The following is a 26,602-nucleotide window of genomic DNA, read 5'->3' on the forward strand; positions in this document are numbered from 1 at the left end:
ACAGGCGTGAACCACCATGCCCGACCTAACACTTAAAAAAAAAAATTTTTTTTTAACCTTTTTTTAACTTTTTCTTTTTTTGAGATGGAGTCTCACTCTGTTGCCCAGTCTGGAGTGCGGTAGTGGGATCTCGACTCACTGCAACTTCCACCTCCTAGGTTCAAGTGATTCTCCTGCCTCAGCCTCCTGAGTAACTGGGATTACAGGCATGCACCACCATGTCCAGATGATTTTTGTAGTTTTATTAATAGTAGAGAAAGGGCTAGCTGGGCGTGGTGGCTCATGCCTGTAGTCCCAGCACTTGGGGAGGCCGACGTCGGCAGATCACGAGGTCAGGAGATCAAGACCATCCTGGCTAACACAGTGAAACCTCATCACTACTAAAAATACAAAAAATTAGCCAGGCGTGGTGGCAGGCGCCTGTAGTCCCAGTTACTCGGGAGACTGAGGCAGGAGAATGGCATGAACCTGGGAGGCAGAGCTGACAGTGAGCCGAGATGGCACCACTGTGCTCCAGCCTGGGCGACAGAGTGAGACTCCGTCTCAAAAAAAAAAAAAAAAAAAAAATAGAAGACAAAGGGCTTTGCCATGTTGGCCAGGTTAGTCTTGAACTCCTGGCCTCAGGTCATCCATCTCCCTCAGCCTTCCAAAGTGCTGGGATTACAGGTGTGAGCCACTGCTCCTGGCCTGAATATAACACTTTTACCTATCATCAGTTGATGAACATTTGGGTTATTTTGTTTTTCTGGTAATGAGTAATGCTGCTGTGGACATTCATGTACAAATTTTCATATGAGGCTGGGAGCAGTGGCTCTTGCCTATAATCCCAGCACTCTGGGAGGCTGAGGTGGGCAGATGACATGTGGTCAGGAGTTTGAGACCAGCCTGGCCAACATGGTGAAATCCCGTCTCTACTAAAAATACAAAAATTACCCTGGCATGGTAGCGTGCACCTGTAATCCCAGCTATTCAGGAGACTGAGGCAGGAGCATCAGAATCGCTTGAACCTGGGAGGCGGAGGCTGTGGTGAGCTGAAATCATACCACTGCACCCCAGCCTGAGTGAGAGTGAGACTCTGTCTCAAAAGAATAAATAAATAAAAATTTTTTTCATGTGGCCTTAGTTTTTCATTTCTCCCGAAGAGGAATTGCTATGTTGGAACTGCCAAACTTTTCCAAAGCAGTTGCATCGTTGTGTATTTCTTCCAGTAATGTACTAGTGTTCCAGTTTCTCCACATCCTCATAAATAACTGATACTGCCTTTGGTTTGGGTTTTGTCCATTCTTGTGGTTATGAAGTGTAATTATGGTTTTTTGTATTTTTGTTTTGCTTTGAGATGAAGTCTCACTTTGTTGCCCAGGCTGGAGCAACCTTCACTTCCTGGGTTCAAGCAATTCTCCTGCCTCACCCTCCCAAGTAGCTAGGGCTACAGGCATACGCCACCACGCCAGGCTGATTTTTGTGTTTTTTGTAGAAATGGAGCTTCTCCATGCTTCCCAGGCTGGTCTCGAATTCCTGAGCTCAAGCGATCCCCCTATTTCAGCCTCCAGAGTAGCTGGGATTATAAGCGTGCACCACTGTGCCTGGCCCAGTTTTGTATTTTTAGTAGAGACTGAATTTCACCATGTTGGCCAGGCTGGTCTTGAATTCCTGACCTCAAATGATCCGGCTGCCTCACCTTCCCAAAGCACTGAGATTTTAGATGCGAACCACCGTGCCCAGACTATAGGTTATCTTTTTACTTGCTTGATGGTATTCTTTGTAACACAGTTTTTAATTTTGATGAAGTTCAATTTATCTGTTTGTTTTTTCTTTTCTTGCTTGCATTCCTGATGTCATATCAAACAAAGCATTGCCTAACTCAAGGCCACAGAGATTCACCCCTATGAAACTCCCATAAAACTCCTAGAGTTTTATAGTTTAGCTCTTAACATTTAGGTCTACAATCTCTTTTGACTTAATTTTTGTATATGATACGAGAGTAGTGGTCCAGGTTTTTCCTTTTGCTTGTGGATATCCATTGTCCCTACCTCATTTGTTGAAAAGACTCTTCTTTCCTCTTGTTTGTTTATTTGTGTTTGAGATGGAGTCTTGCTCTGTCGCCCAGGGTGGAATGGAGTGGCGCTATCCAAGCTCACTGCAACCTCTGCCTCCCGGATTCAAGCGATTCTCCTGCCTCAGCCTTCTGAGTAGCTGGGATTACAGGGGTGTGCCACCACGCCCAGCTAATTTTTGTATTTTTAGTAGAGATGGGGTTTCACCATGTTGGTCAGGCTGGTCTTGAACTCCTGACCTCGTGATCTGCCTGCCTCCTAGCACTCTGGGAAGCTGAGAGGCTGAGGTGGGAGGATCACTTGAGCTCAGAAGTTTGAGACCAGCCTGTACCATTACGCCTGGCTAATTTTAGAATTTATCTTAAAGTATAAAATGTGAATCCAATGTATCTTGTTCTAAATGACTATCCAAGATGTTTTAACCAGTTTTATTAGTCTGTAATTTACATACAATAAAATGCTCGTCTTTTTATGTTTACATTTTCATGAGTTTTGACAAATATATTTGCTCATGTAACTACTTGCTTCGTCAGTGAAGATGGAAAACATTGTGCCTGTTCCTCTTCTCTGTCCAACTGTACTTTATTGCCACTAGCTCCAGTTAACCAGTGATCTACCTTCTTTTACTGTAGATTACATTTATCCTCTCTAGATTTCTTTTTCTTTCTTTCTTTCTTTTCTTTTTTTTTTTTTTTTTTAGGGTTTTTTTTTTTTTACTTAAAGAAAATTTTTTATGGAAACGTCTCATTATATTCCCCAGGCTGGTCTTGAACTCCTGAGCTCAAGTGATCCTTCCACCTCAACCTCCCAGAGTGCTAGGATTACAGATGTGAGCCACCTCAGCCAGCCCCTAGATTTTTTTTTTAATAAATGGAATCAAACAGCATATAACAGGGGTGTTCAATCTTTTGGCTTCCCTAGGTCACATTGGAAGAAGAATTGTATTGGGCCACACATAAAATACACTAACACACTACTGATAGCTGATGAACAACAACAAAAAAATAGCAAAACTTAATAATGTTTTAAGAAAGTTTATGAATTTGTGTTGGGCCACATTCAAAGCCGTCCCGGGACGCAAGTTGGACAAGCTTGGTATATAATTTCATATGTGTAGTAATTTGAGCTTCATGTTAATATCAGCTTATTCCTTTTTTTGTTTGTTTTTGAGATGGAGTCTTGTTCTGTCTCCCAGAATTGGTCTGCAATTCTATTGCCTCAGCCTCTGAAGTAGCTGGGATTGCTGGCATGCGCCACCACGCCTGGCTAATTTTTGTGGTTTTTTTTTCTTTGTTTAGCAGAGACGGGGTTTCACCATGTTCACCAGGCTGATCTCAAACTCCTGCCCCCAAATGATCCACCCGCCTTGGCCTCCTAAAGTGCTGGGATTACAGGCGTGAGTCATTGCGCCCAGCCAGCTTATTCCTTTTTTTGCTGGGTAGCATTTCATTTTATGATTATACCACAGTTAATTTACCCATTACTAGTCAATGGGCATTTGAGTTATTGCCAACTTTTGGCTATTATGAATGAAGCTGCTGTGAGCATTTGTGTACAAGTATTTGTGTTTTTATTTCTTTTAGTTAAATACCTAGAATTGGAATTGCTGAGGTATGGTAAGTGCATATTTTATTTTTTAAAAAATTTATTTTATTTTATTTTTTATTTTTTTTGAGATGAAGTCTCACTCTGTTGCCCAGGCTGGAGTTCAGTGGCGTGATTTCAGCTCATGGCAACCTTCCCCTCCCGGGTTCAAGCAATTCTCCCGCCTCAGCCTCCCAAGTAGCTGGGATTACAGGCGCGCACCACCACGCCTGGCTAATTTTTTTGTATTTTTAGTAGAGACGGGGTTTTACCACGTTGGCCAGGCTGGTCTCGAAATCCTGACCTCAAGTGATCCACCCGCCTCAGCCTCCCAAAGTGTTGGGATTACAGGTGTGAGCCACCACACACTGCCTGGTAAATACATATTTCAATTAATAAGAAATTAGCAATCTTCCAAAGTGATTGTATCATTTTACATTCCAACTGATAAGGTTCATATGCAAGTTCCAAGTGTTCTGCATCCTTGCCAACACTTGGTATTGTCTTATCTTTTTAATTTCAACAGGTCTAATGGGTGTCATATGGTTACCTCATTGTGATCTTAAATGTGCATTTCCCTGATGATGACTGATGAGGAGCACCTCGTCGTGTGTGTGTGTTTTTGGCTATCAACCTTTTTTTAGTAAATTGTTCAAATCTTTTTTCATTTATTTATTTATGAGGTGGAATCTCACTCTGTTGCCCAGGCTGGAGTGCAGTGGTGCCATCTTGGCTCACTGCAACCTCTGCCTCCCAGGTTCAAGCGATTCTCCTGCCTCTGCCTCCCAAGTAGCTGGGATTACAGGCATGCGCCACCATGCCTGGCTAATTTTGTATTTTTAGTGTAAACAGGGTTTTACCATGTTGGTCAGACTGGTCTCTAACTCCTGACCTCAAGTGGTCTACCCGCCTCAGCCTCCCAAAGTGCTGAGATTACAGGTGTGAGCCACTGTGCCCGTCCTAATGTTTCTTTTTGTCTCAGTGTTTCTGGCTGGGTGCAGTGGCTCATGCGTGTAATTCCAGCACTTTGGGAGGCCAACCTGGATGGATCATTTGAGCCAGGAGTTTGAGACAAGCCTGAGGAACATGACAAAACCCTGTGTCTGAAAAAAAAAAAAAAAAGGAAAAATTAGCCAGGCACAGAAGCATGGTCCCAGCTATTTGGGGGGCTGAGGTGGGACAATCGCTTGAGCGAGGTTGTGAGGGGTTTGAGGGGGTGATGGAGGCGAGATTGAGGCTGCAGGGAGCTGAGATTGCACCACTGCACTCCAGCCTGGGCAATAGAGCCAGACCCTGTCTCAAAAAAAAAAAAAAATCATGTTTCTTTTCTTACTGTGAAAAGTAAAGTTACTGCTTTTAGTAAATTATTTTAAGTTATTTATATATTCTGGTTACAAATCCTTTCTCAGATACAGGTATTGTGAATATTTTCTCCCAGTCTGCAGTTTTTTTGAAGAGCCAGTATTGTTAATTTTAATTGAAGCCTTATTTATCAAGCTTTTCTCTTAAGGTTCATGCTTTTTTGTATCATAATAAGAAATCTTTTACCTACCCTAGGTTATGAATGTTTTTATGGTTAGGTGTATGGTTGATTTCAGTTAGGTTTTGTGTAGGGTGTGATGTAAAGGTCAAGCTTCATTTTCTCCACCATAAATATTTACTCAGTTTCTCTGGCACCAGCCTCTGTTTTCCATTGATGGCTTTATTTTTTTTTCTCTTTTTGAAACAAGACTCTCGATCTTGTCACCCAGGCTGGAGTGCAGTAGTGTGACCTTGGCTCACTGCAACCTCCACTTCCGGGGTCAAGCGATTCTGCCTCAGCCTTCTGAGTAGCTGGGATTACAGGTGCCCTCCACTACAGGCCCAGCTAATTTTTTTTTTGTTTTGTTTAGATGGAGTCTCGCTCTTTTGCCCAGGCTGGAGTGCAGTGGCTGGATCTCTGCTCACTGCAAGCTCCGCCTCCCAAGTTCACGCCATTCTCCTGCCTCAGCCTCCCAATTAGCTGGGACTACAGGCGCCTGCCAGCACGCCTGGCTAATTTTGTTTGTGTATTTCTAGTAGAGACAGGGTTTCACCATGTTGGCCAGGCTGGTCTGGAACTCCTGACCTCAGGTGGTCTGCTCGTCTCAGCCTCCCAAAGTTCTGGGATTACAGGCATGAGCCACTGTGCCCAGCTTTATTGAATTCAGTTGACCATATACATATATATGTCTATTTGTGAACTGTTTCGTTGTATTGATCTTTGTATATATCCTTATGCCAATTCTCTCTTTATTGCTGTTACTTTGTAATCAACCTTTAAGTCAGTTCATACAAGTCTCCCATTTATAGTCTCCTCAAAATTGTTCTTATTCTGCGTTCTTTGAATTTCCAAATAAATTTTAGAATCAGCTTGGGATTGTGCACTGAATCTTTGTATCAGTTCTGAGAGAAATCTTCACAATATGGAATCTTCATTGATGTCATCATATACTGCTCCATTTACTTAAGTCTTAAGTTTCACCAGTGTTTTCTAGTTTTCTTTGTATCAATTTTGTGCCACTTTCTTAAATTTATCCCTTAGTATTTCATCTGTTTTGTGCTGTTATGAGTAGTGATGTTTTAAAAACTTCCGTTTGTTTATTCGTAAATAGAGATGCACTTGATTTTTTAATTTGATCTTGTATCTTGATGTGTTGGTAAACCCACTGTTTCTGGCAGTCCTTTAAGACTTAAACATACAGTGATGATCTAATCACCATGTTGGTGGTTTTGTTGTTGTTTTTGTTGTTTTTGGCCTTATTATACTGTTGTGTTACTGAAAAAAGCATAAGATTTTGCCATGCTTCCATTCTTAGGGGTGAAACTGTCTTTCACTATGAAGCATAGAGTTAGGTGTTACTTCAGTTCCTAATTTGCAGAGAGGTGGGTTTGTTTTCTTTTTAATCATGAATGGTTGTTGGATTATGTTCAAATACTTTTTTATCATCTACTAAGTATATCATATTGACCAGGTACAGCGACTTATACCTGTAACCTCAGAGCTTTGGGAGGCCAAGGCAGGAGGATCGCTTGAGGCCAGGAGTTCAAGACCAACCTGGGTGATGTAGGAATACCCCATATCTACAAAATAATTTTAAAATTTGCTGAGTGTGGTGGCACACACCTGTAGTCCTAACTACTTGAGAGGCTGAGGAAGGAGGATTGCTTGAGCCCAGTAGTTTAAAGCTGCAGTGAGCTGTGATTGCACCACTGTACTCCAGCCTGGGTGACAGAAGGAGACCCTGTATTTAAAGTGCAAGTGTGTGTGTGTGTGTGTGTGTGTGTATGTGTGTGTGTGTGCGCGCGTGTATGGATAGATAGATAAAATGTAATTCCATTATGGTCATACAAACTGTTATGAAATGTCATTTTATCATATGCCAAGTGTCCATTTGTGGTTGAATTTGTTTCTGGATTTTTCACTCTGCTTCACTAATCTAACAGGACTACCTTCTCCTCCACTCACTGCCAACACTGATTTTTTTGTTTTTTCAGATTACCTTGAATTTTGTTTATTTTCCATATGAACTCTAAAATTACTACTAAAAAAATCAGTTGCCTTTTTAAAACCAACTGATCTGTAAAATATATCTTGGCTGGGCCCGGTGGCAGGCACCTGTAATTCTAACTACTTGGGAGACTGAGGCAGAAGAATTGCTTGAACCTGGGAGGTGGAAGTTGTAGTTGAGCCGAGATCGTGCCCCTGTACTCCAGCCTGGGTGACAGAGCAAGACTCCCTCTTTAAAAAAAAAAAAATCCCACAGAAAAGATAAATGTTTTTACAATTAATTTGTTCCAATTAGGGTCCAAATCAGGCTTGCAAATTGGCTTTGTTTATGTGTTGAAGTCTTTTTTTTTGTAGTTGTTTCATATTGTGGTAACTTTTTTTTTTTTTTGAGATGGAGTCTTGCTCTGTCACCTAGGCTGGAGTACAGTGGCACAATCTCAACTCACTGCAACCTCCCCTTCTGGAGTTCAAGCAGTTCTCCTGCCTCAGCCTCCCAAGTAGCCCAGCTTTTGTATTTTTAATAGAGATGGGGTTTTACCATGTTGGCCAGCCTGGTCTTGAACTCCTGACCTCAAATGATCCACCCACCTCGGCCTCCCAAAGTGCTGGGATTAGAGGTGTGAGCCACCACTCCCAGCCTTGTGGTAACTTTTTATTATGAACGTTTTGAGACATTAATAACCTAGGCCAGTCATGTTTCATTCCTACCCATTGTCTCTTAAGCTATATGTCCACTGGATTATTTTGAAGCAAATTCTAGACATTGCATCCGTTTATCCACCAACATTTTAATGTGTATCTTGAAGTCGGTTTTGGTTTTGTTTTTTGTTTTTGAGATGGGGTCTCGCTTTGTTGCCCAGGCTTGGAGTGCAGTAGTGCAATGCTTCGAATTCCTGGTCTCAAGAGATCCTCCCTCCTCAGCCTCTCAAGCAGCTGTGACTACAGGCACATGCCACCTTGCCAGCTTTTTTTTCTTGTCTTTCTTCTTCTTTGTTTTTTGTCTGTTTTTTTGAGAGAGAGTCTCACCATCTTGCTATCTTGCCCAGGCTGGTCCTAAACTCCAGGGCTTAAGATATCTTTCCACCTCAGCCTCCTAAAGTGCTGGGATTACAGGCAAGCACTTTAGGAGGTGCTGGATGAGCCATCACACCCAGCCAAGTCATAGGTTTTTTGTTTGTTTTTTGAGACAGAGTCTAACTCTGTCACCTGAGCTGGAGTGCAGTGGCATGATCTCAGCTCAATGCAGTCTTGACCAATTGGACTCAGGTGATCCTCCCAAGTAGCTGGGACAAAAGGTGCATGCCGCCATACCTGGCTAATTTTTGTATTTTTTGTAGAGACAAGGTTTTGAATTCCTGAGCTCAAGCAGTCTGCTCGCCTTGGCTCCCAAGGTGCCAGTATTACAGGCGTGAGCCACTGCACTCAGCCCTCATAGTTTTAGTTATAGTTTTCCCTTAGTTTTGTCTTCTTCATATCTTTGTACAATCCAACTTGCCTTGTATTTTTTTCCCACCATCTGAATTTTGCTGACTGTATCCTTGTGTTGATATTTAAAGTAGACTTCTGTCCCCTGTAATCTTTGTAAACGGATAGTAGATAATGGAGGCTTGATAAGATTTTTTTTTCCCCAGTGTTTCACAGATGTATGTACTTACAGTGAGGAGTCATGTAATGTAATCAGTCTTTTTCCTGATAGGACTAGCCAGTGAGTTCCTAGATGTTTATTTCCCTTTAGTGCCTTACTTTTTTGTTGTTGTCTTTTAGCAGCCATTGATGATAATTGTCTCGCCCAAGATCCATTATTTCCTTAGGGGTTACAGAATGGTGACATTCTTTTCTTTCATCCCTTCTTCAATTATTACCTGGAATATTTTATAAAGAAAATCTTTACCATATCCAGCTGTTTGGTTACCCTGAGGAAGAGTCATTTAAAATGTTAATCATTTCCCTTTTTAAGGCAGTCTTCAAAATAATGAGTTGGTTTTCTGTTGTCCTCCAAAGGTAACCAATGAGATGGGTTTTTTTGTTGTTGATTCTATTGTTTTTTTGTTGTTGATTGTATATTGTCAGTATAAACCTAGGGTTTTTTTTTTTTTAATTTTTTAATTTTTTGAAGACAAGGTCGCTCTGTTACCTAGGCTGGAGTGCAGTGGGATGATCTGGGCATACTGCAGCCTCACTTCCCAAGCTAAGGCAATCCCCCCACCTCAGCCCCCCGAGTAGCTGGGACTACAGGTGAGCACCACCGTGCCCGGCTTAATTTTTGTGTGTTTTATAGAGACAGGGTTTCACCATGTTGCCCAGGCTGGTGTCAAACTCCTGAGCTCAAGCAGTCTGCCTGTGTCAGCCTTACAAAGTGGTGGGACTACAGGCATGAGCCACCATGGCAGGCTAGAATCACAATAAACTTATAAATTAACTTGAGAAGAAATGATTGATGTCTTTATGATGTTGAGTCTTCCTATTCAAGAACAAAGTATACCTTCAGTAGCATATTAAAGTTTATCCTTGGCTGGATGCGGTGGCTCATGCCTGTAATTCCAACTCTTTGGGAGGTGGAGGTGGGCAGATCACCTGAGGTCAGGAGTTCAAGACCAGCCTGGCCAACATGGAGAAACCCCATCTCTACTAAAAATACAAAAACAAGTATTAGCCAGGCATGGTGCTCCCCTGTAGTCCCAGCTACTCTGGAGGCTGAGGTAGGAGAATCGCTTGAACCCGGGAGGCAGAGATTGCAGTGAGCCAAGATTGCACCACTGCACTTCAGCTTGGGTGACCAAGCGAGACTCTGTCTCAAAGAAAATAAATAAATAAAAATAAAGTTTATCCTTAAGGTTTTGTACATTTTTTTCAGTGTATGCCTTAGGTAGGTTCTTTTTTTTTTTTTTTTTGAGGCAGAGTCTCGCTCTGTCGCCCGGACTAGAGTGTAGTGGCCGGATCTCAGCTCACTGCAAGCTCCGCCTCCTGGGTTTACGCCATTCTCCTGCCTCAGCCTCCCTAGTAGCTGGGACTACACAGGCGCCTGCCACCTCGCCCGGCTAATTTTTGTATTTTTAGTAGAGACGGGGTTTCACCGTGTTAGCCAGGATGTTCTCGATCTCCTGACCTCGTGATCCGCCCGTCTCGGCCTCCCAAAGTGCTGGGATTACAGGCTTAAGCCACCGCGCCCGCGCCGGGCCGGTAGGTTCTTTTTTAATGTTAATGTAACCCAGGGAGTTCTCTTCCGTTGCATCTTCTAACTAATTACTTATGAAGTACCACATATGAAGGCTACTGCTGTCTGTATGTTAGTTTTTACCCTGCTCCTTTACTAAATTCCAATCCTTTGAGGTGTTGAATGAAAATATTTTTAACATTTTTCAAATAACAGGCAGAGTCAAGGACTTGGTTTCTTTTCTTCCCCTCCTATCTCCTCCCCTCCCCTTTTTTGAGACAGGGTCTCACTTCTTCGCCCAGGCTGTAGTGCAGTGGTGCAATCATGGCTCACTGCGGCATCTACCTCCCTGGCTGAAATGTTCCTCCCGCCTCAACCTTCTGAGTAGTGGGGACCATAGACGCACAGCACTGCGGCTGGCTAATATTTTTGTATTTTTTGTGGAGACAGGGTCTCCCCATGTTGCCCAGCCTGGTCCCAAACTCCTGAGCTCAAGCAGTCTGCTCGTCCTGGCCTCCTAAAGTGCAGGGATTATAAGCGTGAGCCACTGCACCTGGCCTGGGGATCATGTTTTAACATGAAAATTAGTGGAGACGCACGATATCTAAATAATAGCACCATAGTATACTTGACTAGCTTTTTAATTATTTTTTAAATATACGGGAAGGATATAACTAACAAAGTAATAATAGTGAATAGTTCAAGCTCAGTTAGTGAGCATAATTGGACAAACTTTCATTTGATAAAAGTGATAGTTTTCAGTGGCTTTTTGTCTACCAAAAGGAGGTACTTTTTAATTTAAATATATGCATCCAAGATAAAATGTAAAAAAATTTTCAGGTTTACTTTTCTACATAGATAAAATAATATGTAATGACCTCTCCCAAATTTCAGCAACAGTCAGTGAATGTTTAGCCACAAATTTGCAGTTAATTATATAATCAGTTCTTAGGATTTTATGAACAAGTTCTATATTCTTTGTGCCTTATACCTAGTTGTAAGCAGTCATTCCATAATTCTTTTCCTGAAGTGGCTTGGTTAATGCCACACCAGAAACAGGTCACAGACAATAGTGCTGTAAGAAATGTGGGAGGAAAGAGGCACATGGAAAGTAGCTAGCTTGTGCTGGAGGAACTGGAAAAAAACCTCACATTGGAGACGACAGTTGAGCTGAATTCTTAACTGGAGTTGTAACAGGGAGAGGCCCTTACACGCAGACCACCTGTGTGGATTAAGATAAGACATAGAGTAATCTTTTAAAAGAACTATTATTTAGAAACATGCTGTATGCTACATGGTGCTGTTGTTATACTGGGTTTGAGAAAGAATGGGAAGTGTTACAAGGAATCGGTGGTAGGAAATGAAGGAAGATAGAAAGTTAGTGTTGGATCTGTTTTGGCTCTTTGGTCATACTTTTGTTTTTCTCAAAATGAATGCAGTGCCTGTCCCAGAAAATATCATATGAGAAGTGATTTCAAAATGCTATAAGAGTCTATTCCAGGGACTTGATCAAGTCTGAGGGCCATGAGAGAAAGTCTCTCTGAGGAAGTTGCTTTCAAGCTGACACCTGAAGGATGAGGCAGAATTATCCCAGCTGGGATTTGGGAACTGGTGTTTGAGGCTGAGGACTAGCATGCATGATACGCAAACAACCCAGAGTGGCAGAAGTGGGAGTGGTATGAGATAGCATCAGAGACGCAGATGCAGGGTCAAATCATTCAGAACCTCCTAGACCATGTGAACACATGTATTATGCTGTGGAGATACTGTTTAATAGGCAGTGTGCTTTTTTTCTGCAGTACCAAATATGCCCCAACAGCGGCAAGACCAGCATCATCAGAGTGCCATGATGCATCCAGCGTCAGCAGCGGGCCCACCGATTGCAGCCACCCCACCAGCTTACTCCACGCAATATGTTGCCTATAGTCCTCAGCAGTTCCCAAATCAGCCCCTTGTTCAGCATGTGCCACATTATCAGTCTCAGGTAAGGCTGGTAGGGCTAACTCTTAATTTTTGTACCATTTTGAAAAGCTTTTAATATGGTAAAGGGATTTTCCTTTATAATTTTTGCTTTTGTGTGATGGAAGGGTAGATAGATAGGGACTTGGGGACCCTTTTCAATATATATTCGAAGGTTACTGATCATTGTAACAGGTTCAGAGGAATCAGCCAAGAAAGATTTGAGAGTTCACATTTGTTTCTGGAAATCTGGAAACCATGGAGTTAAAAATCTTTAAACTAAAGTCTGCTTGGCTCTATTTGCAGTATTGATGTTCTTTCTTTATTTTTTGTTTGAACACAGCATCCTCATGTCTATAGTCCTGTAATACAGGGTAATGCTAGAATGATGGCACCACCAACACATGCCCAGCCTGGTTTAGTATCTTCTTCAGCAACTCAGTACGGGGCTCATGAGCAGACGCATGCGATGTATGGTAGGAAGCACTTTGTTTGTCTTTTCCAGTGTGTGTGACTCTTCTTAATTTAAGTTTCTGAAAACATACTCTAAGAATAACCTGACCTTTTATGACATTGAGGGTCAAGAATCTGAAGGAAAAGATGAACTCATTTCTTTGCCTGACTTGGTTTATAAGTCTTGGCAAATAGTTTCTACTTCTGTACCTGGTCTTCAGATCTCTCTCCTGCTTTAACTAAAATGTAATGATGTTTATAATGGCAAAGCATCTTTGTGGAGAAAGGTACCTTTCTCCTCTTCCTCATCAGTATTATGCTTTGGTATATCCTATGACGTGCAAGAGAATTTTATAATAATAAAAGCATAAAAGCGTTTTCCAGCATGAAAACATTCTGCTTCACTACTTGATCTGTGGGTCACGGGCATTCATTTTTTTTGTTTGTTTGTTTGTTTTGCTGTTTGTTATAATGATAATGCTATGTTTCTACATCATGCTGTATTTTAAGTGGTTGAATATTATGTAATATTAGATATATTTTAGACATGATTCACACTTTTTAACCAATGTAAACAGAATGCTGAAATGAAAATGAGAAGTATTTTATGTAAAACTAAGCAGTATTTATATGTGACAATAATAAGCAAAAACCCATCTTCATTTTGTGACTAAACAGAGAAATTTGTGTAGATCAACTTAGCAGCTGTCTAAAGTACCAAAATAACAGATTTTTCACTGTTGATAATTTAAAATTAAATGTCCACTTGTATATCTTATGATATAGAATTAATGGATTGCTTCAAATGTTTTTCAGAATATACTTTTAAATAGTACTGATTTCATTAAGATATTTTGTTCTGAATATTTCTGAGAACTGTAGTGTCATTTAGTTTTCCTGTTTGCATTTTTGGTTTTTTGGAGTAGGGGATAATTTTGGTTTACTCATACAGTTGAAAAGTGTACTGCTATGAGAATGAGATGACAGTTACATGCAGCTACATGGACGTTTCATTTTAAAACCTCTTTTAAACTTTTGAAATACTAAGAATATAACATTTTATTTTTTAAGTTTAGATGTCCTGAACAAGTATGTCTAGGCAAAACTGAGTTATTTAAGAATTTACAGGCTGGGCACAGTGGCTCACGACTGTAATCCCAGCACTTTGGGAGGCCAAGGCGGGTGGGTCATGAGGTCAGGAGATCAAGACCAGCCTGGCCAACATGGTGAAATCCCGTCTCTACTAAAAATACAAAAAATTGGCCGGGTGCGGTGGCACGCGCCTGTAGTCCTGGCTACTCAGGAAGCTGAGGCAGCAGAATTGCTTGAACCCAGGAGGCAGAGGTTGCAGTGAGCTGAGATCGCACCATTGCACTCCAACCTGGGTGACAGAGCAAGACTCTTATTTAAAAAAAAAAAAAAAAAAATTTACGGATTTCAGGCTGGACGTGGTAGCTCACGCCTGTAATCCTAGCACTTTTGGAGGCCTAGGTGGGCAGATCACCTGAGGTCAGGAGTTCGAGACCAGCCTGGCCAGCATGGTGAAACCCCGTCTCTATTAAAAATACAAAAATTAGCCGGGTGTGGTGGCAGGTGCCTGTAATCCCAGCTACTTGGGAGACTGAGGCAGGAGAATTGCTTGACCCCAGGAGGTGGAGGTTGCAGTGAGCCGAGATTGCGCCACTGTACTCCAGCCTGAGCGACAGAGTGAGACTCCATCTCAAAAAAAAAAAAAAGAAAAAAGAATTTACAGATTTCTGGCAAACCCTCTTCTTGAGACATTACTTTTCATATCACCTCTGTCCTTTTTAACAGAATGTTAAAAGTTTTAACATTCTGTAGGTTAATGAGAATAGGACTTGGGCAGCAGCAATCATCCTTCCTGTTACCTGTAACCCACAGCTTATGCTTTCTTCCTGGAGGTTCTTGTCTGTCATAAAGACTCACTGCTGATAGGAATTTGTACATCATCAAAGGTGTTTAGTTTTATAAAACTTAAGCCCAGTCTTAATTTCCCACATTATCACTTTCAACTTTTTATTGTGGATTATACATTTTAAATAAAAAATTGTGTGATTGCTACATTTTGGAAAACATTTTTTTCAAGAAGCCCATCCGTAATTTAATTGTAAAAGATACTGACAAACTGACTTGGTTCATTATTTTGGTTATGACCCCATGTCATTTGACTTGTCTTTAGTTGTCTTAACCAGGACTGAATATGCGTGAAAAGGCATGATTGATTCATCACGCTGGCTTTTATGCAACTTGTATATATTTTAACAATTTTCCAGTTTGCTAAAGGCTTAGGTTAAAAGTTCATTATGATTGTTTGTGCATTTCTGGTGAATACATCATGATTTAACAAGTGGAAAAACATCTCTTTCCTTCCATTTTTTGGCATACTCCCCTTGGAATCAGATGTGAAACTTTTGAGCTAAAATTTCCATTGCATTTAGAGAGTAGATATTTGTGTACCAATGCTTTTGAGACATTGTAGCAATAATACTGTAATGTTAAGCAGAATCTTTCTTCCCATGTGTTCATTCACTGCCAACATCTGGCTTCACCTTTTTAATGAATGTTCATTTGTTTTGAAACAGCCTATATGGTAAATACTGTGTTTGAGGTACGGATGATTTTCATAACTACTTCCCAGAACATGTCCATTTGAAGAGCAGTGGGGCCTTAGACCCCAAAGTCCATTTATGTGTGGGCAAATAGGAAATGTTGCAAATAAAACAAAGCACTAGATCTAAAGTCCAGTGAAATCTGGAACGAACTAGTCATTAGAGCCAGTTCTTTCATGCCAGGAGAAGGTTACTCAGCCAAATATGAAGTACTCTCCTGCAGTTTACACAGGTGGTATTTAATTGCTGTCTGTATGGAGGCAGGCTAGGAGCAAGGCTGTGGACTTATTGTGATTGTCACTAGTTAATCAAGATTCCCTTTGGGGTGCTTAAGACCCTAAAAAGGACACTAGGAGCTGGGCATGGTGCCTCACACCTGTAATCCAAGCACTTGGGGAGGCTGAAGTGGAGGATCGCTTAGCCCAGGTGTTCAAGACCAGTCTCGGCAAGATGGCGAGATCCCATCTCTACCAAAAAAAAAAAAAAGAAAAAAGAAAAAGTCTAGTCATGGTGGCATGTGCCTGTATTCCTACCTACACGGGAGGCTGAGATGGGAGGATCACTTGAGCCCAGGACTTTGAGGCTACAGTGAGCTATGATGGCACCACTGTAATCCAGCCTGGGTAACAGAGCAAGACCCTGTCTCTATTTAAAAAAAGAAAACATCAGAAAGAATTGTTTTGTTCTATGCTATCATAAGCCATAATTTAATCTGCTTAAGCACATTCTTCATTAAATCTTCAGAGATTTATTTGAATTATTAGACTTTCAAAGCCTTATTATATCAAATATAAACAAAATTTTAAGTACATTCTTATAAACTATAACAAACTTACATAGAAGTGTTAATTTTATACTCATCTTCCCTGAAGAATTTATATTTTATAAATATATTAAATATATTGCCATAAATTTTCTCAAAGGAACCAAATACTTTGAGTATGAATTGTGCTTATTTTAAGCTACATCCTATCTAGGTTTTTAAAACATTTAATGCAAACAGAAGAACGTGCACCCAGATGTTGGTGACAATTTTATGTCACCTTTTCTCATTCGTTAATTGTTATGGCCATAGCCAAAGGCATTGAAAACATAAGACCACTAATGACTGCAAAATGAAATCCTGATTATTGTTTTAAATTTTAGTTTTTTTTTTTTTTTTTTTTTTTTTTTTTGAGACGGAGTCTTGCTCTGTCGCCACGGCTGGAGTGCAGTGGCCGGATCTCAGCTCACTGCAAGCTCCGCCTCCCGGGTTTACGCCATTCTCCTGCCTCAGCCTCCCGAGTAGCTGGGACTACAGGCGCCCGCCACCTCGCCCGGTTAGCTTTTGTATTTTCAGTAGAGACGGGGTTTCACCGTGTTAGCCAGGATGGTCTCAAACTCCTGACCTCGTGATCCGCCCGTCTCGGCCTCCCAAAGTGCTGGGATTATAGGCTTGAGCCACTGCGCCCGGCCTAAATTTTTAGTATGTTTAATACAAATATGCTAACATTACTGAACAGTTAAATTGATCAAATAGGAGAATTATTTATTACATTCCAAAAAATTATTGACCTTGTACTCTTTCTAGCTCTCTTAGAAAGGGCTTTTGTCAAAAACCTCATCTCTTTGATGTCTCTCTTTTTTTTTGTTTTTTTTGTTTTTTTTTTTTTTTTTTTTTTTTTTGAGATGGAGTCTTGCCCTGTCGCCCAGGCTGGAGTGCAGTGGCACGATCTTGGCTCACCGCAGGCTCCACCTCCTGGGTTAACGCCATTCTCCTGCCTCAGCCTCCCAAGTAGTTGGGACTACAGGTGCCTGCCACTGTGCCTGGCTAATTTTTTGTATTTGTTTAGTAGAGATAGGGTTTCACTGTGTTAGCCAGGATGGTCTCGATCCCCTGACCTTGTGATCCACCCGCCTCGGCCTCCCAAAGTGCTGGGGATTCCAGGCGTGAGCCACCGTGCCCGGCCTCTTTTTTTTTTTTTCCCCCTTTTTCTTTTTTATCTTTTTGAGACAGAGTCTTGCTCTGTCGCCCAGGCTGGAGTGCAGTGGCTCAATCTTGGCTCACCGCAACCTCTGCCTCCTGGGTTCAAGCAATTCTCCTGCCTCAGCCTCCTGAGTAACTGGTACTACAGGTGCCTGCCACCATGCCTGGCTAATTTTTGTATTTTTAGTAGAGATGGGGTTTCACCATGTTGGTCAGGCTGGTGTTGAACTCCTGAGCTCGGGTGATCCACCCACCTCAGCCTCCCAATCCCAGCCTCCCTGCTGGGATTACAGGTGTGAGCCCTGCGCCTGGCCTCTTTGATGTCTCTTAATCTAACTTTCATCATTGCCTCTACCCCATCCCTTCTAAGAAGTTACTTTATTTTTTTTTTTTTTCCCTTTAACATTTTTTTTTTTTTTTTTTTTTTTTTAAGGCAGTTTCACTCTGTCACCCATTCTGGAGTGCAGTGGTGTGATCTTGGCTCACTGCAACCTCTGCCTTCCAGGTTCAAGTGACTTTTCTGCCTCAGCCTCAGGTATAGCTGGGACTACAGGTGCGCGCCACCACAACCAGCCAATTTTTGTATTTTTAGTAGAGACGGGGTTTCACCATCTTGGCCAGGCTGGTCTCGAACTTCAGACCTCGTGATTTGTCTGCCTAGGCCTCCCAAAGTCCTGGGATTACAGATGTGAGCCACCATGCCCAGCCTCACATCTACTCCTCTAATTCATCTAATTTTGTTTTATGGTGATGCTTTGACCTTTCAGAAAGAGTAATAAAGTTTTCTGACTAACTAGGGCCATTAGGAAGAGTTAGATCCAGAATCCTGTTTTGGTTTGTTTTTGGTAGTTTAATGCAGATTAGTAAGATAAGTAAGAAAATATAGTAAGTAAAAAAAAAAAAAAAAATGAAAAGCATCCATAATCCCTCCACCTGACAACTGCCTTTTAACATTTTGGTGTGTATACTTCCAGGTGTATTTAAATTCACTCATATGCCCTACCCCTTTATGTAGACATGTTTTAATAAGAAATGATAATATTCATGTTTATATTCTTGCAATGTTCCTAAATTTTTGGATCCATTGCTAGATAATCTTTCAGGAGAATGACATTTCCATTAGTAATGTTTTGCAAAATTGTGTGTCTATTGAATTAAACTTGGTAAATATTGTTTCATTTTGGTACATGATTTATATCAAAGTTGTTCAGTAGAATGCCATGTTGGTCTTTTTATTAGATAATGATTTTATTCCTTTAACTTTTAAGCAAGTCAGCATGACAACTTGACACCTAAGTACAGAAGAACAGTGTCTTCCGGTTTAGTCCTTTCTTTTAAAATTCTGTAACAATGTTTAAAGTGCTTGTCATCTCTTATAAAATAATTATGCATGAATACAAAAAGAAATTACTAATATGTCAACCTTTCCAGAAAATTCGGAAAATGCACACCTCAAAAGGCTAATTTACCTTTCTATTTCCCAAATTCAGCATGTCCCAAATTACCATACAACAAGGAGACAAGCCCTTCTTTCTACTTTGCCAGTGAGTTGGGTTTTTTATACTAATTTTTAATTGTACAGTAAAACACTTTTTAAAGAATACATGTTAAGGGAGTAGACTTGTTGAACAGTATTTTCCTTGTGCCAGTCAAATTATTGAAAGTATTTATATCTGTAAATAATTCAATTTTAAAATGGAAATATAATGCAGTTTAATAAGAAGGCTGGAGTTAATGAAAAATGGAGTTGTTTCAGAAATCAATTTTTGCATACCAAGCAAATGTGACTGGGAAATGCCTAACAATTTCCTTGTTCAGAGAAACTTTTCCTAAACAGCTTTATACATGCACACACGTACACACACACATACACCAAGCCACAAGCTTGGTATAAACTTAAAATGTTTGTTGATATTCTGATAAGAAGAAATTTATGCCTACTAGGATTTTTAATTGAATAGGATTGATGAAATACTAAGGGAAAAACTTTTCAGTCTTGTGCATGGCTAAAGGTTTTAAATATTCAGGAAGGGCCGGGCATGGTGGCTCACACCTGTAATCCCAGCGCTTTGGGAGGCTGAGGCTGGTGGATCATCTGAGGTCAGAAGTTCAACACCAGCCTAGCCAGCATGGTAAAACTCCATCTCTACTAAAAAATGCGAAAATCAGCTGTGTGTGGTGGCATGTGCCTGTAATCCCAGCTACTCGGGAGGCCGAGGCAGGAGAATTGCTTGAACTCCGAAGGCAAAGGTTGCAGTGAGCCGAGGTCATGCCACCAACCTGGGTGGCAGAGCGAGACTCTGTCTCAAAAAATGAAATATTCAGGAAGCAGATCCCTCAGGATGTCTTAAACTGTTAAGCAAGAGATCATGACCTCTCAGGTCATTATCTTGGACAGCACAGGTCCCCTCTCCCCACCTGGCAAAAAGTACAGAAATGGTTGCTCCTTCATGGAGAAAGTCTGGGCAGAGCTTGCTTTCGGAAATGAACTTGTAAGGTACATTTTTCCTATTGGTAAGGCAATTTGTAAAAGTAAGGGCCGGACGCGGTGGCTCACGCCTGTAATCCCAGCACTTTGGGAGGCCGAGGTGGGTGGATCACTTGAGGCCAGGAGTTTGAGAACAGCCTGGCCAACATGGTGAAACCCTATCTCTACCAAGAGCATGGTGGCGCCCACCTGCAGTCCCAGCTACTTGGGAGGCTGAGGCACAAGATTTCCATGAACCCTGGAGGTGGAGGTTACAGTGAGCCAAGATGGCACCACTGCACTCAGGCCTGGGCAACAGAGAGAGACTCTTGTCTCAAAAAAATAAAAATAAAAATAAGGCTAGTCTCTTGGACTTTGGTATTTAAATGGGAAGAGTACTAATATTTGTAGAAATCCTTTAGAAATTTGTGCCATTAATATTGTCACCTTGTATGAAATATTGTTTTCTAGAGGATATTAAGGATTCAAATATTATATTAGGTACAACATTTTGAGTTATTTTGGGGTAGCTCAATGTCTGACTCTACTAAATGCCATATTAGCATTTAAAATGCATTTGATCTTAAATCTTTGTTAATTATACCATGACTTGGTATCCAAAAATAAACTGATACATACATACATATGTATATGTGTGTATATGGTGCTAGAAAATGTTAAATTTAATCCTTTAATAGATGCTCTTTAAAAAGGAGTCTTGCTGTATGTATATACTATTAAAGGGGAAACTATGTCTGTGATGTAGTGTGTAAAAGATAGTGTCAATCGGTGATTTTATTATGTACTTAATTTGAGGTCTCAAATGTAGTTATCCTCACCATCTTACTGTCTCTGTTAGTAGTTTGGTGTCGTTTTCCTGGTAAGTAGCTAAAAGGTCCTTAATCATTACACCTAAGCCTTAATTGCCTTAGCACAACTTCCCTTAAAAGGGAGTATCAGTACTTTTTAAAATAAACTAACAGTTGGGCTGCTAATTTAGTTTGCTGCTTGACTTTCCCCTATTCTAAGCCATTTTGTGATGGTTTGGTCAAGTTGCCTTTTATTCCCCTTTTGGAGTTTTCAGCTTTCTTTCACTTCCCTTTTTCTGAATTTAACATCAGATTTACAAGTTGGAAGATTTTGTTTTATTTTTAAAGTTTTGCAGTGCTGGTGATCTCTTATGACTTGTGCATCCAAAGTCAAAATGACAAAACCTAGTTACAAATTAAACACACAGCTTTATGTACTGAATTTGCTTCAGTGAGATCACAGCTGAGGAAACTAGTTCTGGAATGTGGTTAGTGTTATTAAGGATTTTTGACTGATCATATGTTTAGAATCTTAAATATTTATGTCAAGGAACACTGAGTGGGAAACTTCTGGACTATGTCTGGACCAAAGAAACATATGTCTTTGATTATCTTTAATCCAAAAGATTTTATGAAGACTTCTTAAGTTTTATAAATAGAAGTTTAACTGATGAATAAATCAGACTTACAAAGAAAATTCACTTTATTTTTAACATCTCTGGGATCTTTAGCCAGAATGAGCATGTATAACAAAAGCAGTGAAATAATATGCGTGGGTAAGAACCCACGGCCCTTCCGCTGCACTCTCCTTTTCCCTGATTCTCCTGTGTTTTTTCCTTGTTTACCTTATCTTGGTTCCTTTTATTATTTTTTTTTTTTTGAGATGGAGTCTCGCTCTGTCGTCTAGGCTGGAGTGCAGTTGCGCAATCTTGGCTCACTGCAGCCTCCGCCTACTGGGTTCAAGCAATTCTCTGCCTCAGCTTCCAGAGTAGCTGGGATTACAGGAGCCTGCCACCACGTCCAGCTAATTTTTTTGTATTTTTAGTAGAGACAGGGTTTCACCATCTTGGCCAGGCTGGTCTTGAACTCCTGACCTTGTGATCACCCGCCTTGGCCTCCGGTTCCTTTCTTGTCTCTCTTGTCTTTCAAGCTATTTTTTTCACTGACTTTTAAATTTTCTTCCTACCCCACTTTGTATCACTCTTACTTAACAGGCCTATCAAGGAGCCGAACTGTATTTTTGTTATGAGTATTGATTTAAAGTATAAGTTTCACATTTCTCCCAATTTATTATTATTATTTATTTTTTATTTATTTATTTTTTTTGAGACGGAGTTTCACTTTTGTTGCCCAAGCTGGAGTGCAATGGCGTGATCTCAGTTCACTGCAATTTCCGCCTCCTGGGTTCAATCTATTCTCCTGCCTCACTCTCCGAAGTAGCTGTGATTACAGGCGCTGCCACCACGCCCAGCTAATTTTTGTATTTTTAGTAGAGACGGGATTTCCCCCTGTTGGCCAAGCTGGTCTCGAACTCCTCGCCTCAGGTGATCCGCCCACCTCGGCCTACCAAAATGCTGAGAAGGGAAATATTTCTAATTAACTTTTTAAATTTTGTTTGCAACATGTGATACATATTTTACACATCCTTTGTGATTTTGTTCGTCTTGTTTTAATCAGTGCCTTGCAGTTTACTGGCATTTAGGTAGGGAAAAGATTTTGTTTTTGTTTTTTTAAACAAAGCCTATGTACATTCACTCAGCTTGAGTATTTGTGCTGTGCATGCAGATTAGCTATAGATCAGAACACTGTATTATAGTCTTTAGATATTGGTAAACTTAAATTGCAGAGATGCCTTTTAAAAATGCATAGTAAAAATATTTCATCTTTACTTTTCAAATGATTTAGATTTTACATTTTCCAGTTGATGAATAACTTAATTATGAGACTTCATGGGCATAATTATTTTCTATATTTATTGTTACTTTTAATATTCTTAGTACTTTGCTTAGAAAGTAACTAAAAGTGAAATTTACAACTTTTAGTACAAAATTTCTTGAATAAAGTTAAAAAAAAAACAAAACCCTCTGAGATTCTGTACTGTATCTTTATGAACCTCCATGAACAGAAATTGGGATTTGGAAATTGCTTTTCCTTAGACAGATTTAGTATTGCTACAAATGACATTTTAAGAGGCTAGGGTGGGGGTAGGGGTTAGTGCTAATGGTTTAACAGTAGGGGACCATGGACAACTGTAGACATCACTATCCAATAGAACTTTTTGTGGCAAGGCGCGGTGGCTCACGTCTATAATCCCAGCACTTTGGGAGGCCAAGATGAGTGGATCACCTGAGGTCAGGAGTTCAAGACCAGCCTGACCAACATGGTAAAACCCCGTCTCTACTAAAAATACAAAAAAAGTTAGCCAGGCGCACATTTGGTCCCATCTACTCAGGAGGCTGACACTGGAGAATCACTTGAACCCAGGAGGCAGAGGTTGCGGTGAGCTGATATCACACCACTGCACTCCACCCTGGGCAACAGAGTGAGACTCCGTCTCAAAACAACAACAAAACTGCACTGTCTACCGTAGTAGCTGCTTAGCTACAAGTGGCTTTTTTATTATTCAAAGATCAATTTTTAGGCTGGGTGCAGTTGCTCATGCCTGTAATCCTAACACTTTGGGAGGCCAAGGTGGGCGGATCACTTGAGGCCAGAAGTTTGAGACCAGCCTGACCAACATGGTGAAACCCCGTCTCTACTAAAAGTACAAAAATTAGCCAGCTAATCCCAGCTACTTGGAGGCTGAGGCAGGAGAATCTTTAACCCAGGAGGCGGAGGCTGCAGTGAGCCAAGATTGCGCCACTGCACTCCAGCCTGGGTGACAGCAAGACTGGGTCTCAAAAATAAACAGGGCCAGGCGCAGTGGCTCATGCCTGTAATCCCAGCACTTTAGGAGGCCGAGGCAGGTGGATCACTTGAGGCCAGTAGTTTGAGACCAGCCTGGCCAACATGGCAAAACCCATCTCTACTAAAAATAAAAAAATCAGCCAGGCATGGTGATGCTTGACTATAGTCCCAGCTACTCGGGAGGCCGAGGCAGGAGAATCGCTTGAACCTGGGAGACGGAGGTTGCAGTGAGCCGAGATGGCGCCACTGCACTCCAGCCTGAGCAACACAGTGAGACTCTGTCAAAAATTAAATAAATAAATACATTTTTAAGATGAACGTAAGATTTTACAAAACAAACAACAAACTCGGGTTCGAAATTTACATCAAATCTTTTAGACCAAGTCAGTGTCTATACAACTTGGGGGAGCTGGAAGTAAACTTAATGAGTATGATGATGATGGAGGGCCTGTTAATAAGCCAGCAAGTTAGAAAAAAAGGACTGTCTTCATAGACTCATGGGACTGAAGCTCAGGAATTGTTCATCGTTTGTACGTTTGTTCTAGCTCCCAGAAGACATTCACTACCCTTAAAAATATTCAGAGAATATGTTGCCACAGTTTTCTTGTTAAAATGTTCTGGCATATGTTAATTCCTACAGTCTGGAAAATTTTCCCAGTGTATAAACAAAGCTGCTGTGTCCAGTCTAAACTGGGTATGAAGGAATATTAATGCCAGCTGTGGCATTGGCAGTGGATGCACAGGTGATCCTAGAACTGGCTCTTTGCCTTGCCCCTTCCTCTACTAAGAGATAGCTTTGCATCTCGAGATGTAACTGGGCTGGAGAGTTGGTGGCCCTTAGCCCTACAGCACCTAGCATTATAGAACTGCTCCATGTGCCTTGCCTAACCCTCTGCACACCATTTACATGGGATATACCCAGAGTCATCTAGTCATCTATGCTGGTGACTTGGCAGCCTTGCTTACCAGACTGCTGGAGCTAGGGTGCCTGGTCCCAAAGCTGTGCTTGCTTCTCTCCCCAATCAGTCCTGCATATATCTTTGTTCGCTAACACGTTATATGAAGAATGTGGGGAACTATTTTGGAATCATTTCTGTGTATGAGCTTATTATCTTGAGGGATTTTAGGATTCATTTCTCAAGAGAGGGCTGGGAACTATGCCTTGCTAGAGTTGTCTTGAGAACGCTCTGTTCTCAGCTCATTGCCACATGGAGGTTAGTTTTGTATCATCAGTGTGCTGTCCATAGTCACTGGAAGCAGTGAACACATCCTACTCTGCTTCTGATTCTCCACTTACTGTTTTTCAAACACATGAACAGGCCGGACACAGTGGCTCATGTCTGTAATCCCAGCACTTTGGGAGGCTGAGGTGGGCGGATCACTTGAGGTCAGGAGTTTGAGATCAGTCTGGCCAACATGGCAAAACCCCATCTCTACTAAAAATACAAAAATTAGCCGGGTGTGGTGTGGCATGCCTGTAATCTCAGCTACTCGGGAGGCTGAGACAGGAGAATTGCTTGAACCTGGAAGGCAGAACTTGCAGTGAGCCTGGGCAACAGTGAGTGAGACTCATATCTCAAAAAAAAAATGAAAGACATGAAGAAATGGTTTTTGTACCAAGGTTTGGCCCATGCTGCGATTCACAAAGATTGGCTTTCAGTTCTTATCTTTATTTTGACTTAAACTGGCCCATCATGTTGTCCTTTGAAGTTACTTTAATAAATTTCTTTCTAAAGGGCTGAGGCACTCAGAAGGGAGTTTACTTTTCTATATTTTATAAAGCAAAGGTGGGAGATCCTCCATTAGGGCCTGGGAAGTAAACTGAGTGGCAGAGGGGCTGCTGTGATTAGCTGAGGGAGATTGTGGGCCTTCGGCCCTGATGATAGATCCCTGGCCCTGCCACATACCATACACAGTGCCCACACCCCACCACCACCACACCCAATGTAGTCTGTGCCCTCAGGACATTGCTCCAGGGCAGTAGCATGGTGAGGTTAGCCAGATGATGGCCTTGAGCTATAGAGTGTGCGCCTAAAATGCACTTGTTTGAGTAGTTTCTGCCTGTGCCTTCAAGTCGCCTTTTTGGGAAAACATAGTGACTGTTCAGAGTAAAAGCAAACTAATTTGATTTTAATATCATATGTAGAGCTGTATTATATGAACCAAATGCTAGTCTGTTAAGCAATAGCTACACTTATTTTTTCAAGACAATGGATGGTTTAAATGGAGTCACCTATAGAAATTGGTAGTGGCGTGAGTTATGCATTGTAACCATCAAGAAAGTTCAGTTGATGAAGTGTAGAGGAGCGATGCAGGTTGTCACACATCGGTTGTGTACATGCTCCTTTTTCTTTCACTTTAGTTTCCACGGGCTCCCTTGCTCAGCAGTATGCGCACCCTAATGCTACCCTGCACCCACATACTCCGCACCCTCAGCCTTCAGCTACCCCCACTGGACAGCAGCAAAGCCAACATGGTGGAAGTCATCCTGCACCCAGCCCTGTTCAGGTAAGGGCAACTCAGAGGTCTGCATGGAGTGGCTTCCTCATCCTAGGATCTGAGTACTTTCTTCAGGTGCCAGGTATCGCATCGTCAGAACACATGGCATGTCCACTCTCATGAAAACGGATACAGCTATGCCCCTGGGTGGTTGCTTTTTTAAGAATCACATTTAAGATACATATTGATAATAGGTGATTGGATAAGCTCTGGAAACTTGCGTTAATGAAAAATCAAATTTAGCATAAGGTTCATAAGGCAAATTCTTATTTGCTTGGGACTTTTAAATTTTAATTAAGGTTTATGTGATGAGGTTATTTTTCTATGAGCTTCTTGAATTATGTTTGCTAATGGAGGTAAAGATCTTTGATATCTATCAGTTCCCTGGGGCAGTAGTCTTGTTTAACTTTAGTATGCTTAGAAGCTTCTAACTGCCAGGCTGAGAATCAGGCTTCTGCATCCCAGAAAGGAATGTCCAGATGGGATGCACCTCCATCCTTGCTCTTACCATCCTGTACATTCCCCTGTACTTTCCATTGCCCCTCATCATAGGCCCACGTGTGCAAAGCTCAGCTTTGTGAGTATCCCTTG

General features: G+C 41.3%; 1 protein-coding gene across 1 annotated transcript in view; it reads left to right on the top strand.

Annotated features, from left to right (window-relative positions):
* ATXN2 (ataxin 2) overlaps positions 1-26,602 on the top strand; it is a 115,848-nt gene that overhangs the window by 85,153 nt on the left and 4,093 nt on the right. The window contains 4 exon segments of the mRNA XM_017847402.1: positions 12,121-12,305; positions 12,624-12,756; positions 18,820-18,873; positions 25,875-26,020. Coding sequence (XP_017702891.1) covers positions 12,121-12,305; positions 12,624-12,756; positions 18,820-18,873; positions 25,875-26,020 — 518 coding nt within the window.

This window comes from Rhinopithecus bieti, unplaced genomic scaffold (assembly GCF_001698545.2).
Source record: "Rhinopithecus bieti isolate Rb0 unplaced genomic scaffold, ASM169854v2 scaffold_947, whole genome shotgun sequence".
Lineage (NCBI taxonomy): Eukaryota > Metazoa > Chordata > Mammalia > Primates > Cercopithecidae > Rhinopithecus > Rhinopithecus bieti.